Here is a 16919-nt window from a genome sequence, read left to right as displayed (position 1 = left end):
AGAGGGAGTTCTGTTGTTGTTAATTTTTAAAATGTTTGTACCAAAATAGTATATGCACACAGAAAAAAAGCAGAATGTATAGAATCGCAAGAAAAATAACAAGCTTCTGTCCCATCATTTCTTTGTCACCAGGTCTGTTCTTTGAATTGTTTGGCTTCTTCTTGTCATTTACCCTATATCTATAAAAAATATGCTTTGATCTTTTTTTTCACCTATTTTTTTTAGGTGTATTCTGTTTACTTCATGCATAGAAAAGTGGTTTTTAACACTTACTCCATTTAACTCTCTTACTAATAGTGAGTATGTACTGAGTGATTTTTATGAGCCAGGTAACATTCTAAGCATTTTGTGTGCATTGTTTCATTTAGTCCTAACAAAAAAACCAATGAAACAGACACTATTTTTAAGTCTCTATATTATTAATGAGGAAAATGAATCATAGTCACTTGGCCAAAGTCTCCAGATAGGAAGTGGTGGACCCAGGCAGTCTGATTTTTAACCATTATGCTGTTATGTTTCTGAAAAAAAGTAATGATTTTATTTAAATCAAAACAAAATATACAATCATTGAGATTATGAAAATGTTGTCAACTGCAGAACCAAATGCTGACACACAATTACATTTTCTTTTCTATAAAGATTTTGGCATCTCTTTTTTTCCCTCTTTTTTCAAAGTCATCATTATAGTAATTCTCACTTTTAAAAATAGATACCAATTTATCTATTGTCCCCACTCTTGTTCGTTCTTTCTTTCTTTCTTTCTTTTTTTCTTTCTTTCTTTCTTTCTCTTTCTTTCCTTATTTATTTATTTTTAGAAAGTGGAGGAGGGGTGGAGAGGCTGAGAGGGAGAAAGAGAATATTAAGCAGGCTCCACACCCAGCACAGAACCCAACACAGGGCTCGATCTCACAACCCTAAAAACATGACCTGAACTGAAATCAGGAGTCAGGACTCTTAACTAACTGAGCCACTCAGGCACCACACCCCCCATACTCTTGTCCTTTATATGGAAAAGTCCTTCTCTAGGTTTTTTTTTTTTTTCTAGGTTTCTTGCAAATCTGTCATCCTGGTTCTCAGTTGGACACCCTGTTTGTTGTTGTTGTTTTTGATAGACTTGATTTTTTTAGAGCACTTTAAAGTTCACAGTAAAATTGAGAAGTTACACAGATTTCCCATATACCCCCTACCTACACATGTGCATAACCTCCCTCACCAAAGTGGTATATTTCTTACAATCACTGAACCTACACTGACACATAGTCACCCAAAGTCCATAGTTCACATTAGGGTTCCCTCTTAGTGTTGTGCAGTTTGTGGGGTTGGACGCATGTATAATGACATGCATCTATCAATATTATATCATAGAAAATATTCTCACTGCCCTAAAAATTGTGTGTGGCACATCTTTTCATCCTTCTTCAGCTCTAACCCCTGGCAACCACTACTTTTTTACTTCTCCGCAGTTTTGCATTTTCCAGAATGCAGTAGGTTGGAATCATACAGTATGTAGCATATCCAGACTGGCTTCTCTCACCTTGTAATATATATTTAAGGTTCCTCCATGTCTTTCATGACTTGATAGCTCCTTTCTTTTTTAGCATTGAATAATATTCCATTGTCTGGAGCTACCATAGTTGATGTATCCATGCACCTACTGAAGGACTTGCTGGATGCTTCCATGTTTTGGCAATTATGAAAAAAGCTGCTATAAACATCTGTGTGCAGGTTTCTGTGCAAACATGTTTTCAGATCATTTGATTAATATCAAGGAGTGTGATCTCTGGATCCTATGATAAGAGTATGTCTAGTTTTATAAGAAACTACCGAACTATCTTCCAAAGTGGCTATACCATTTTGTCTTCCCGCCAATAATATATGAGAGTTCTGTTATTCCACATCCTTCCAGCATTTGGTGTTGGCAGTGTGATCCTCTGTTTTTTTAATCTCTTTCTTAGCTCACCCATTTGTTTTGCTGGAGAACACCCTCAAATATGTTTTAAAAGGCATATAGAGGGTAAACTCTCTCAATCGTTTTATGACTGAAAACGTCTTCATTGTACCCTTGCCTTTAATCAGCACATTAACTAAGTATAGAATTCTATGATGAAATTAACTTTTCCTCTGGGGTTTGGAGGTGTATCTCCATTTTCTTCTAGCACTAGTGTTTCTGAGAAACCTCATGCCATGTGACTTTTATTTTTTGATAAGTCACCAGTTTTTCCTGTCAGAGGGCCTTTAGAATTTTCTTCTTCATCCCTGTGCTATGAAATTTCACAATAATACATGATTTGAACTCTACAGGACAGGAATCAAAGTTTCATTAACAAAAAAGAAGGGAAGTTTCTCCAGGGCAGTAGCCAGGACAAGGCACAGCGGTGGGAGTTCAAGAGGAATGCTGGGGAGGTTGGAGAGTCAGTTCTCCAACCCAGTTCTTGCACTCACCGACGTGAGCTGTGTAACACAAGTTACAGAACCCACACTTTTGTCATGTATTGAGAACTAAGGATGTTGACACAGACCTCCAAGGGTTGCAGGAAGATAAAATTAAATAATGTAAGAATTATGAAAAAATTATGCTTTTACTAGCAGGTCTGAGAACTCCTGAAAAGAGAACAGATCCACCTATTTAATCGTATTAGAATGCCTTTCTGCTCTTTGTTTTTTATTTATTGAGGTATAATTGACTTACAACATTATGTTAGTTTCAGGTGTACAACATAATGATTGGACATTAGTATATATTGCAAAATGGTCACCACGATATCTAGTTAATAATCTGTCTCCTTACAAAATTAACACAGTATTATGGACTGTATTCTCAGTACTGCACATTACATCCCTGTGTTATTTATTTTATAACTTAAGGTCTTGTACTTCTTAATCCCCTTCACACATTTTGCTACCCACCCAAGCCTTCTCCAATCTGGCAACCACAAATCTATTCTCTGTATATATGAGTCCTGGGTTTGTTTTGTTTTGTTCATTTTTTTTTATATTACACATATAGGTGAAATCATATAATATTTGTCTTTCTCTTATTTCACTTAGCATAATACTCTCAAGGTACACCCGTGTTGTCACAAATGCAGGATTTCATTCTTTTTTATGCTCATTTGTCTCCCATTGTACATATATCGCACGTATTTTTTGTCCATCCATTCGTCAGTGGATTCTTAGGTTGTTCCCATATCTTGCCTATTGTAAATGATACTGCAGTGAACGTGGGGCTGCATATATCTTTTCAATTAGTGTTTTCATTTTCTTCAGATAGACACCCAGTAATGGAATTGCTGGATCATATGTTAGTTCTATTTTTAATTTTTTGAGGAACCTCTGTCCTGTTTTTCAGAGTAGCTGCACCAATTTACAATCCCACCAGCAGTGCATGAGGGTTTCCCATTCTCACCAACCTTTGTTATTTTTTGTCTTTTGATAATAGCCATTCCGGCAGGTGTAAGGTGATATCTCCTTGTGGTTTTGATTTCCATTTCCCTGATCATTAGCGATGTTGAGCATCGTTTCATCAGCCTGCTGACCATCTCTATATCTTCTAGGGAGAAATGTCTATTCAGATCCTCTGCTCATTTTTTAATCAGGTTGTTTTTTGTGACTGAGTTTCATAAGTTCTTTATGTATTTTTTATATTAGCCCCTTATCAGATGTATGATTTGCAAACATCTTCTCCTGTTCAGTAGGTTGCCTTTTTGTTTTGTTGATAGTTCCCTTTGCTGGGCAGAAGCTTTTTAGTTTGATGTCATTTGTTTTTTTGTTTGTTTGTTTGTTTTGTTTTGCTTTTGTTTCCCTTGCCTTTGAAGTCAGATCCAAAAATCATTGCTAAAAAAATGTCAAGGAGCTTACTGCTTAAGTTTTCTTCTAGGCATTTTATGGTTTCAGATTTTACATTCAAGTCTTTAATCCATATTGAGTTTGTTTTTGTATGTGGTTTAGGATAGTGGCCCAGTTTTATTCTTTTGCATGTGGCTGTCCAGTTTTCCCAACAGCATGTATTGAACAGTCCTTTCCCCATTGTGTATTCTTGCCTCCTTTGTTGTAAATTTGTTGACCATATATATGTGAGTTTATTTTTTGGCTCTCTATTCTGTTTCGTTGACCCTTTGTGTCAGTTTTTCTACCAATACTGCAATGTTTGGTGTATGTTAGCCTTGTAATTTACTTTGGAATAGGGAGCGTAGTTCCTCTGGCTTTGTTCTTATTTCTCAGGATTGTTTTCTGTTTTTTGTTGTTGTTTGGGGGGGGGATTCTGGGGAGGGTTTTTGTTTTTGTTTTGTTTTGTTTTAGTATTTGTGGCCTTTTGTGGTTCCATACACATTTTGGATTTGTTTTGTAGCCTAACATGTGATCTATTCTGGAGCATGTTCTATGTGAACTTAAGAAGACTGTATATTCTGCTGCTTTTGGATGGACTGTTCTATATGTCTGTTAAGTCCATCTGATCTATTGTGCCATTTAAGACCAAAGTCTCCTTACTGATTTTCTTTCTGGATGATCTACCCATTGATGTAAGTGGGGTATTAAAATCCTCTACAATTATTATATTGCTATCAATTTCTCCCTTTAGGTCTGTTAGTATTTGCTTTATATATTTAGGTATTTCTATGTTGTATGCATATATATTTATAAATGTTATATCTTCTTGCTGGATTGACCCCTATATCATTACGCAGTTTGCTACGGTCTTTGTTTTAAAGTCTGTTTTGTCTGATATGAGTATAGCTACACCAACTTCCTTTTCCATCTGTATGGGAGATATTTTTCCATTCCTTCACTTTCCACGTGTGCCTGTCTTTACTTCTGAAGTGAGTCTCTTATAGGCAGTAAATAAGTGTGTCTTGGTTTTTGTTTGTTTTTTAATCCATTCAGCCACTCGGTATCTTTTTATTGGAGAATTTAGTCAATTTACATTTAAAGTAGTTATTGATGGGTGTGTATTTACTGCCATTTTGTTCATTATTTTCTGGCTGTTTTTGTAGGTCCTGTTTCTTTCTTCTCTTTCTCTCTTTCCTTGTGGTTTGGTGACTTTAGTGTTATGTTTAGATTCCTTTCTCATTTACTTTTGTGTATTTACTATAAGTCTTTGCTTTATGGTTACCATGAAATTCACATATCTATCATCCTATATGTATAACAGTTTATTTTTAAATTGATAGCAACTTAAATTTGAACAAATTTGAAAACTGCATTTTTACTCCACCCACACTTTGTTTTTGATGTCATTTTCTTTTTATTTTATATGACTAATTAGTTTAGTTTTAGTGAATTTTACTATTTATGTCTTTTGGCCTAAAATTAGTAGCTTTATAATTAATTAATCCACTACCTTTACTATGAATTTACTTTTTCCAGTGAGAATTTTACTTTTGCATGTTTTCCTGTTATTAACTAGTACCATTTCCTTTCTGGTAAGGCCAGTTTAATAGTGATAGACTCCTTTAGCTTTTGCTTTCTGGAAAACTCTCTATCTCGCCTGCAAATCTGAATAATAACCTTTCTGAGTAGACTACTCTCGGTTGGAGGGTTTTTCCTTTTATCACTTTGAATATGTCATGCCACCTTCTTCTGGCTTGCAAAGTTTCTTCTGAGAAATCTGATAGTCTTACAGGATTTCCCTTGTATGGAACAAGTTGTTGTTGTTTCCCTCTCTCTTTCTCTTGCTGGTTTTAAGGTTTTCTCTTTAACTTTTGACATTTTAATTATGATTTGTCTTACCTTGGCTCTTTTGGGGCTCATCTTATGTGGAACTTTCTGTTCTTCTGGGACCTGGTGTCTATTTCCTTCTTTAGGTTAGAAGTTTTCAGCCATTTTGTATTCAAATAAGTTTTCTGCCCCTTTCTCCTGGAACCCCTATAATGCAAATGTTATTTCATTTGATGTGGTCCTATAGGTCCCTTAAGCTGTCTTCATTTTTTTTAATTCTTTTTTCTTTGTATTGCTCTGAATAAGTTCTGTTCCTTTATATTCCAGCTTGCTGATCTGTTCTACTTCACTCAGTTGCTGTTGAACCCCTCAAATGTATTTTTCAATTCAATTATTGTATTCTTCAGTACTGTGACTTCTTTTTGTTACTTTTTTCCCATATGTTTTCATCTCTTTGTTGAAGATTTTGTATTTTCATCCTTTCTTCTCTCAAGTTCCATTACCATCTTTGTGGTCATTCCTTTGAATTCTTTATCAAGTAAGTTACTTATCTTTGTATCATTAAGATGTTTATCCTGAGGTTTTATCCTGTTCTTTCATTTGAAACATATTTCTCTGTTTTCTCATTTTGTTTGACTCTCTGTATCTGTGTTTTAGGTGAAAGAGCTACCTCTCTCAATCTTGAGGGACTGGCCTGGTGTAGGTGATTATCCTTCTCATTTAACCTTGCCCTAGCTTTTGGTTGTCTCTTGAACCTTTTTTTTATTTTCTAAACCACATAATTTGTTCTTCATATATCTCTATTTTCTTTTTTTTTTTAAGATTTTATTTATTTATTTGACAGAGAGGGAGAGACAGCCAGCAAGAGAGGGAACACAAGCAGGGGAAGTGGGAGAGGGAGAAGCAGGCTCCCAGCAGAGGAACCCGATGCGGGTCTCGATCCCAGGACTTCGGGGTCACACCCTGAGCCGAAGGCAGATACTTAACGACTGAGCCACCCAGGCGCCCCCATATATCTCTATTTTCAAGTGTGCGTTAAGACCTGTCAGCAATCCAAGAAGAGGCGTCTCATATAGGAAGAGCTTTTAAAGGATGCAAACGTTTGCAGTCTATGGGGCCACATGTGTAATCATTGCTAGTCTGTAGACCAGGAGATCTGGACATGTCCCCTGGACAACAGTTGCAAAAACTAGGCCTTCAGATGAGCCTGTAAGCTTCTTTCTGGAAAGTTTTGTGGAGCTGTAGCAAGGCAAAGGGGGTGCTCAAGGATGGTGTCTCTCCACTTAGATTCCCTGGAAATGCTTCTTAGCCTCTAGATGTATGGGAAACCTAAAGCCTATCCCTCAAGCTGAAGATCTAAGCTAAGTAACTAGGCCTTTTTCACAGGAAGACTGGGGTTGTGTTTCAGGCTGCTGTCTGTACAGTGTCCTGGGGGTGGTGGACTGCTAGAAACTGTCTTTCCAATTGTTACAGACCTGTGGAGCTCTGGAATGCCAGGTCTCTTGGCCACCAGGGCCAGGCAATCAAGGGGTGATCCCAAATATGTAGATTGCATGTGCCGCAGGTTTCAGCAAGGCAGATGGAGAATGTGTTGTCTGTCCACACATACCAGCTTTAGGCTTGGAAAGGGAGAATGCTGGGATCATTCATACTCATCAGCCCCACCCAGAGACCAGGGGAGTACTTCAATCACCCCCGCTCACAGACTTTAGCTAGTAAGTGGGAGGAGTCTGTGACCATTGATGTTTTCCTGCCCCAGTCAGGTAGAGGGAGAGCATTGCAACCACCCATGCCCTCCTACCTCAGCTAGTACCACAACCACTTCTCCTTGTCCATCCCAGCAAGGCAGCAGGAGGGTGCCACATCCAAGCTCATCCACCTGTGCTAGTAGGCTGTATGGAGAGAGAGCTTTCTCCAGAGAGCATCTCAACTGTCCCCTGCCCTTCCAGCTGATGCCCCCAGATCAGCAAATGAATCTCCCTCACGCATAGCCTAGTTGCTTTTCAAATTGCTGTTTTTTTGCTGGGTTTCAGGGCAAGCAAGGCAGCATGCAAGCCCTCCAAGTCTCAATTTCCTGTACCACTTTGGGAACCTCAGATGTCAGCCCCATTGGTTTTCTAAGCCAGACTTTCTGGGGATCATCTCTGCTGTTCATATCACAGGAGCTGGGGTATCCAATGTGGGGAACCAGTCCCTGCCTCCTACTTCTCTGGGAGAAGTGCTTGTCTGGTGATATCCCTCCCTACTGTGTGTTGCTGTGCCAGGGCAGAGCTTTCCCTACACATCTCAATGTGGTTCTTTCATCCTTTGTTATGGAGAACAGTTCATCTAGTTTTCAGATATGTTTCAGAGGGAAATGATCCATATATAGTGATAAATCTGGTATGTCCATGGGAGAAGGTGAGTTCAGAATCTTCCTACACTGCCATCCTGGATGCCTCTCTTATCAGAAAGCTTACTAAGCCTTTCAGTTGGTAGCTGGGACCTCAAGGGACTGGATATTGAACAAGGTGTTCAGATGACCTGAGGAAAAGAAATACTATGTCTTATAATAAAGGGTAGTGAGAATATTCGGTGTTAGGGAATGGGGAACTAGGAAGGAAAAATCCAATGAATCATGTGAAACTTGCCTGGAGAATGAGTCAGGAAAAACTTTCTCCTCTATTACCTCAATTTTAGTTGGGCTAAAGAAAGCTTTTCATAGAGAACACAAACATACTATTTACTGCTATGGGATATAAACCTCCTATTCTATCATGTTTATGAAATTATACTTTAGTCCTACATTCTTTAACAATTATACTTCTATGGGAATAGACTTTTGTTGAGGGCAACTCAAAGAGATTAAACAGGTAGCATCTGAATTACTTGTGTAAAACACTTAGCAGAATGCTCAGCACACAGTAAGAGTCAAATCTTATTATTTTTTGATCTTGTTATTACTCTCGATATTATAATTATGAAGTTACACTAAGCAACACTGATAATACAGTAGAAACAAGAAAACTGTGCCTTGTAATCCTTGATTTGGTTTCCATGTGTGCATCTTTATTTTTTATTGAATACTTACAAAACTGAAAACTGCAATCCAGTTTTTTCATGTTTAGATTTTGAGATGTGTCCAATCTTAATATGTAATAGGAAGATAAAAGTAGAAAGAGTCATGCAACTGTAGAAGTGCCTCTCTTGTGCCATCGTTGCTTTGCAAAGAAATATGCAGAAAGAAAGAGTTTTATTGGAGGACACTATTGTATTACTGACAATATTTATCTTGCATTTTTAAAGCAATGTTCTTCTGCCTTCATGCAGCCATCCCAGCTTCTGGAAGCCCCATCACCATTGCTTATGAGTGCCCACAGTTCTCTCTCAATTATAAATTTCAGATTCTCTTCCAAACTAATCAAAATCAAGTTGCAAATTGCTTATAGCCGGTGCTCGATGAATATTTGATGTATTGAAGAACAGCTAAGAAGCAACTGCCTGATTGTTGAAAGACGGAAGCAGTCAAAGATTGCTGAATATTTGGCTCATGTCTTCAGATTGCTGAAACTTAGTATATTCTAAAGTCTTTAGGGATAAAATCGGCTCCTTACTCATTGTTGTTTTTCTGGTAGATACCACGTTCTCGGAAAAAAAATAAGTAAATAAAAATAATAATACAAGAGTGTGGAATGTAGGGGTGCCTGGATGGCTCAGTCAGTTGAGCATCTGACTGTTGATGTGGTCTCAGGTCATGATCTCAGGATCATGGCATCAAGGCCCAGGTGAGGCTCTGCACTTAGCATGGAGTCTGCTTGAGTCTCCCTCTCAAAAAAAAAAAGAGAGAGAGAGAGAGATTTTCCCTCTCCCTCTGCCCCACCCCTCACTCATGCCTGTGTGCGCACATGCACTCTCTCAAATAAATAAATAAATAAAATATTTAAAATAAAAAGTGTGGAATGTATACAAGATAGGCATCTGAATCATTATTCCATTCCTGGAGAGGCCCTCTTAACCAGGTTCCCTCAGATGGGCAATTTGAACCTACACTTACTCTTAAGTTTCTACAGCTTTCCGCAGACTATATTGGACTTTCTGTGATCACACTATCATCTCACTTGAACTGGAATTATTCTCATCCTAGAGTATTTTTTGCATATGCTCAAATATACAAGGACATTTAATTATCCAATGAGATTACCTATGCAAAGAGCCCAGATACGTAATAATCATTTCATGAATGGCTAGTATCCTTCATGTTATCTCTCCTAAGAGGAACACAGCCAGTTGTTTTTCATTTCCATAAATAATAGACAATAATTATGTAGGTTTGATTTTTTTGTGGAAATAATGTTAAAGAAAGAGTTGTATACTTAGATGATAGGCATGATCAAACAAACAAAAGGACAGGTTTTAGATAATTTTAAAAATAGGAGTGGCCGTCATCTTGCTTAGAAACTGAAAACTAGGGGCGCCTGGGTGGCACAGCGGTTAAGCGTCTGCCTTCGGCTCAGGGCGTGATCCCGGCGTTATGGGATCGAGTCCCACATCAGGCTCCTCTGCTGTGAGCCTGCTTCTTCCTCTTCCACTCCCCCTGCTTGTGTTCCCTCTCTCGATGGCTGTCTCTATCTGTGTTAAATAAATAAAATCTTTAAAAAAAAAAAAAAAACTGAAAACTAGAAATCCATAATAGTCAGTAACATGGATTAAGGATCCCGTTGTACCAAGAGCACTGAACGAAGGAATGACAATATGTTTTTTTTTTTCAAAAAAGAATTGCCAGTATAAAGATAGCCATGATAAAAAAAAAAAAATTCTGTTGCCGAAATAACACATAGAGTGAACAAAATCTCATAACCAATAATTTGTGGTACTATGGTTACACTTCACATAAATTAGTACTAAGCTTATGTAAGTAACTAGAATGATGTATTTCTTCCAAAGTCTTAACAATAATTAGCTAATAATCAACTTTATTTTCCAAAATGTCCTAATACTATTTTATCCTCCAAAGAATTTAGTCCAGCAACTGTGAGTCAGAAATGTATATCTTCTTACTTTAAATGCTAATGTTCTATTTGAATCTAAGGTTATAATATAAGTAATGTGTGATAACTGCTTCCCCAGGCATTCATTTAAACATTGTGTTTTTGTGTAAAAAATTCACTTTTATTTTCAGCATTAAAAAGCAGTGCCTTTCTGCTTAACCTCCTATTTCAGTTTCTGTGATAGGCTGAACATGCCTGTTAAATTTCTGTTTCCTACTTGACTAGAATTTCTCGGGAGCACAGGTTCATTAAAAGTTCTGGTACAGTGTCTGAAGCATAGTAGGGACGCAGTAAATTTTATGAAACTAATGAATGAATGATGCTGTATTCGATATTATACAAAGCTAAGATTCAGGGAGATTTAAAAATCCATGGCATAACCTAAAACTGAATTATTAAGAGAGAATCTGGTAGAGATCTTTTTCAGTCTATAAAGATGTATACATTCTGGGATCTTAACTCTCCAGCTCTCAATTCCACAGTTCATAATATAACAAAAATAAAGTAAAATCATGCATTCAGGGAGTTGGGAGCTGGCTTAGCCTACTGGCCTTTTACAGGTGCAATTTATTTTTACAGTAAAGAGAAGAACACTGAATCTTCCCAGAATAACCTGATTCCAACAGACTTAAATAAAGTTGTTCGTTTTTCCAGGTTTTTGACATACTTCTGTCTTTCTAGACTGTGAAGTGAATCTCCATTTCCCAAAAGCCCCGTGCCGATTTTAATGATCGTGTTCACGTGACATACATTTTTTTTTTGTTTTATTGCTATTAGTGAATGACAAGTGAAGGATATTCATTTTAACTTGAAAATGTCAGGGATGCACTTTAAGAGATATATTTTTGCAGCTTTTAATGAGGTGGTGTTTCTTTTTGAAAGAAATACTCATTTCTGATGCGGGTGCTGTGCAGGTGACAACTGATATTTAATAAGCGATGGTTCTTGTATTAGTCGCAGTTCTCTAAAGAAAATGTCTCAGATTGCTTTTGAAAAACTCTTAGCGTCACTAGCCCAAAGGCAAGATGTGACCTTTTTATTACATAATGAGAATCATTTATTATCTTACAATGTATCTTAAAGTCACAGACAAAATGCCACTTTGATAATTGCTTTCAATTAGCTTTGAGCATAGCATATATTCATAAAATGTCTTCTCTAATTTAGACTTGAATTAGAGAAAATTGCAGACATAATCTACTTTAAGGTTGTCTCATTTAAGGTGATTCGTAGTTTTATATCAAAGAAATCAAAACGACTAGCTTTAGAACAGTCTCTCAAAGTGTTTTAAGCAGGCTTTTCAATATTTGATTCTATTCTATTACCAATTAATTGACAAATTAGAAAGCTAGTTCATTATTTCTGACCTTTAATGCACGTTAACTTTTGACTTTCATTCCTAATGATTGTTTTGAAATTAAACCTTGCAGTTCATGTGGAAAGAGAGAAACAATCTGATTAGCAAGATAAATAAGGCTTGCCTTGACCCCCAGTACATCCTGATGTTGGACTATAACTGGAATTCTGAATACTGTAATGCTGTGTCCTTCCCTGCTCTAAATGGTCAGTGCGTTATACTAGATAATCATTTGGCCGAAACAAAGAGTTTTGGGCCGTTACTACATGTGAGGTTAGAGGTAACATGATATTTAAAATGTGACTTCAGTCAATTTTCATTTTTTATTACTACCCTGAGCATTAGAACATGGTTTAAATGCAAATTCTTGTCTTCCTTAAATATACTTTTGAAGCAATAAAAACTCTGAAACTGCATTTTACACTCGTGTTCCAGTAGTTCATGGAATATTATTGACCGTAACGGAGATTCTCTGAAATCGGTATTATATCTGGAGATTACTCTCTTTCTCTTTCTTTCCCTAGATAAAAATTACACACAAGAACCAAGCCCCAATGCTGATGGGCCCTCCTCCAAAAACCGGGTTGTTCTGCTCCCTCGTCAAAAGAACAAGAAACCGAAGCAAGGAATAAACCTGTCTCATTTTATTCTTCGAGATCTAATTAGCATAATTGGGCCATGGAAACTTCTGCTGGAAATCTTTGAACCATTTCAGTTCTCTTGCTCATGCAAAATCATGGAATTGGTTTAACAGTTTTTGTTACTGAGCTAATGTAAAATTCAGCTATTAGAGAATTTGTCTCAGTTTTTATAGGCATCTTTGCATGAAGAAGGCAGCAGTTTACATGAAGTGGTACTGCATATTTTTGTTGCATGCGTTCCCATAGATTTTTATGTCCCCACCCCCTCCTCCCCCAATTTCCACTTCCTAACCTGTGAGAGGAGTCTGTGAACCATAAAAGGAAATACCAGGGGAAATGTGATTCTCCGTGTGATTGCAGTTATTGATAAGCACTAATCAGTAACGCTACAATGATCATAAGCGCAGACTGCGATGCTTTTCCCTTTTAGAATCAGTGTCTCAATGATCTTTGAACTATGACTTGAGAAGAAACTTTTAATTGGAAGATTTTACTAAATAGTTGTCTCTGATACGTTGCTGTATCTAAATAGTTTTTTTCAGCATCTTGATGATCAGCTTCCGAGTGGAATTTAAAATTTCAGGTATAAAGTTTTCTTGTGCTAAAAAAATAGAAAGTGATTTTTATTTTGTTTCATTTTGTTTTTAATTCCAGAAATAAGTGAAAACAGAAATCAGTTACTTGGCAGTAAAGTGTGGCAATATGACAAGCCTTATTCCTTTCTGCATGTGGCTCTAGAAGAAAATTCATAACCACACCAGTAACCAAATAGCTGTTTTAAACTATGTGCCTAATATACTATCTCCCACCAAAGATTCAGAAAAAGATGCTTGAGAGAAATGGGTTAATGTATAATTAATAAGCATTGTGGAGAAAATTTATGGTTCTTATGATTAATTTTGTGATGACTTAAACTCTGGAAAGAGAGTGAATTACCCATTAATTATAATTAAAGTTCTCACCTTACGCAAACAATAGGCCATACAACACAATCAAAGCTCAATTCGCTGATTTCTTGCTTTTTTGGTCATTTATAAATATAGGTATCCGTAATTTTTAATGGATCAGTTAAGTGCACTTGAGAAAGTAAATGATTGTATCAGTTTTGTTCTAGCATAAATTGATACCTGTAAGAACTATTAAGCTCGCTGAAGCAAGTCATGCATGCAATTAGTCCTCTCCCATCAGCCTGCGCCACTCCCATCTCTGTGGCATTTCAAATGTTTATTCGGAAATGATGGCCCAGATCGTTGTTTACAGTATTCATGGTATGGTCGGAGTCTCTGTTTAAAGAAATTATGGAATATGTGCTTTTCTTAGTGTTTCATTAAATCTATGATACAAAATGAAATGCTATTCCGAGCAGTTTGGGTATTGTTCACTCATAGTGACCTGCATCTCATCATTGCATGTTTTGTTTTTAAACATGCCATAAGGAAAACAAGTGCTTGAAATGCATGATTTATTAGTTTTTCTCTCCACTTGGCATTAAAGTACTAATGATTTATCAGTTCTGTTTTTCTATTGATTCATTCATCTTTGAATAACAAATAGCATTTAGTGATTCTGTTGAACACACTCCTGTGCATGGATTTATGGATTTCAAGTGAAATTGCTATAATTTTTGTTCTTTGGTTTGAAAACTCAACTGAATGCTGTTATATCAAATAGCTACTCTCAAGCAATGTACTATAATGGAAGATCATGTATAAAGCATATTATTTTAGTGTTCCAGGAACATTAGATGGTAAATATCAATCAACAATAAGTTTAATTGCTTTGAAAATAAAAGCTTTTGAATAAAATTAAGACATAATTTAGCATTCCCAGGGAAATTATCATTACAATTGCAAATGTGGCACAGCAATCACTTGCCCTAGTATAATAAAAAAAAAAAAAGTTATTTGGCAGAGCAGTAATACGAGCAAAAGAAATCTCTAAACAGTAACAAACGCATTACTGACATAATGTTACATAACACACACATTGATTTCGTGTATCTATGGTTACAGGTAATAAATATTTTTACATAAATTGACACAATTTTCTACAATGGGCAGGCAGGCTTTGTATCAAAACATATTCTGAAGCCACAAATTATTTTATGTGCAGTACACGTACAATTATGTCTTGGCTACCTTTTATAGTATGTAGTGTGAAGGCAGCAACAGTTTGTGAATCATTCCTAACAATCTGTGCAGGGGAAAGCTGCTGAAGAGACGGTGGGATACGACGAATCAAACAACCTGCTTATCAGACTTCCACAGCTGAAATCAAGGGATGCGGCTTTACTCCGGAGTAGCTACGTAACTGTAATTAGTGGTAATAGTAGTTTCATTTTCAGTCAGAATTCATTGGTACAAATAATAAATGTTCAAATAGGAATCAAATGTTACTGTCATCAACCCATTTTCTAAAGCTACTGACATGCTTGCCCTTCAAGTACACTACTCCTGGGGTTTGGAAAGTAGTTTAAAAAAAAAATGACTTTGATGGTTTTAAAATCAGAGAAGATATTCTTTCCATTTTTATGACAGCTTCAAGTGGAGAATATATATTTTAAGGAAAATTCTAAACGGAAAGTTCTATGGTATATTAAAATATTGAATAATGAATGTTAGCTTTTCAAGATGGAATTTTTTCTTCTCTGTGTGGGTGATGGAGTTGTTGAGTCAACCTCTTTTAAATATAGTAGACATTGTAGTACAACGTTTTAAGTAGATGAAACGCTAAAGTAAAAAATTAACACTGGACTTGCAGGGATCAGAGGAACAGGGGGAACAGACATATGCATTTTGCAACCCAGGGCAATACACCGAGTTCATAAACAGACATTCCAGAAGAATCCTGGATATCCAGGCTTCCATAGGAATGGAGATGTCTATGTGGATCCGGAAGTTTTAAAGGATACAAGTATATTTTTCCACATACATGTGTATACCGTGCATATTCGGTGCAAAAAGTGCTGGTCAATGTATTTGTGGAGAAAGAAGATATCATGTAGAAGGTGAAGAAAAAAAACTTTTAAAACTGTTTTCATGTTTAAACTATCTCTGTGATTATAGCCATAACAGAGCAGAGGGCTCAGGTGTTTGGTGTAGTCTACCACAGGTAGAAATTTAAATCCGATGAATTGCGTATATGTTTCCGAGTTTTGTTCTTTTTTTAGGGGGATGGGAAATAATTGCAGTTTTCAAGGGAGAATCTGTTTTGAATTTTGACTGTATTCTACTTGAATGAGACGAAACTTTTAAATGGTTCCATCCCTTTTTGTGTCAGTTTGTTTATTGATTATAAAAAGGCAAATGTACCTTTCATGGCACATATAACCCCCAAACATTTATTCAAATACAGTATGTGTATTCGGAACTAAACAATGAAGCCCTTGTAATATATGTTAAGGATGTAAAATTTAAATAAATAAATAAACAAACAAAACCCGCAAAAGAGCTTTTATTTTGTGACAGGTAGAAATCACCCTTTTAGTCTCCCGACTAAATTGCATTCTATTTAAATAAAATTTGAATAAACTCACACTGAAGGATTCTAAACATCCTTATTGTGTTTAAAAACAGATAATTCATTTAATTACAGTATCTTATTAATTATTTTTCGGAAAGTGTTATATACAATATCGTGCTTTTTGAAATAAAAATGTTAACCACTCAGTTAAGTGTCATTCCTTCCTGCCGTTTTGGTCAGATTTTGTCTGTAAATGAACTTTTCAAGCAGTTGCCATCAGTCTACCCCACGGGATCTCCAGTGACGAATACTAGACCAGCCACTCCATCTTCTGTCAGGGGGAAGGAGTCTGGGCATTTGGGGACTGAATTCTGTCATTAAGAACGGAACCATTCTATTTTGTGCTGCTTTGGCCCCAAGTTGCTGCTATGAACATTATTCCAGCAATTTCAGAGATCCCAGGAACACCAACAGACTGGCTGATAGACTTGTGGAGACTGAAAGATTAGGTCAGGGGTTCTGTGAGGACTTACACTGAATTTTCTGGATGAAACCCATTTCTAATTTCATTTTGTGTAGCCGACTTCAGCAAATCTCTCTGGGCACTGACTGGGTACCAGATATTTTACAAAGCGGTTACAACAGTTAAAGGGCAGTGGCTTTTTGGGTTCCTTCTACTTGAGGTCATCAGGGTGTTCGGTGGTGTCCCCGTGGATATGGTGGCCCCCAGAGCTGGGACAGCATTCTTCGACTCTGCCACGTCACTGACCAGGCTGC

At 36.7% G+C, this 16919-nt stretch overlaps 1 protein-coding gene across 11 annotated transcripts in view; it reads left to right on the top strand.

Moving 5' to 3' along the window:
• Positions 1–16118, top strand: part of DGKB (diacylglycerol kinase beta) — an 863998-nt gene extending 847880 nt beyond the window's left edge. For all 11 annotated transcript variants that reach the window (XM_057304222.1, XM_057304226.1, XM_057304221.1 and 8 more), the window contains one exon: positions 12564–16118. In XM_057304222.1, the coding sequence (XP_057160205.1) occupies positions 12564–12671 (108 nt within the window). In that variant the 3' untranslated portion in view covers positions 12672–16118. The remainder of the gene's footprint in view (positions 1–12563) is intronic.
• The last annotated feature ends 801 nt before the right edge of the window (positions 16119–16919 follow it).

Source organism: Ursus arctos, unplaced genomic scaffold, assembly GCF_023065955.2.
Source record: "Ursus arctos isolate Adak ecotype North America unplaced genomic scaffold, UrsArc2.0 scaffold_3, whole genome shotgun sequence".
Classification (NCBI taxonomy): Eukaryota; Metazoa; Chordata; class Mammalia; order Carnivora; family Ursidae; genus Ursus; species Ursus arctos.
Note: the sequence above shows the minus strand (reverse complement) of the source record. Positions and strands in the feature narration are given on the sequence as shown.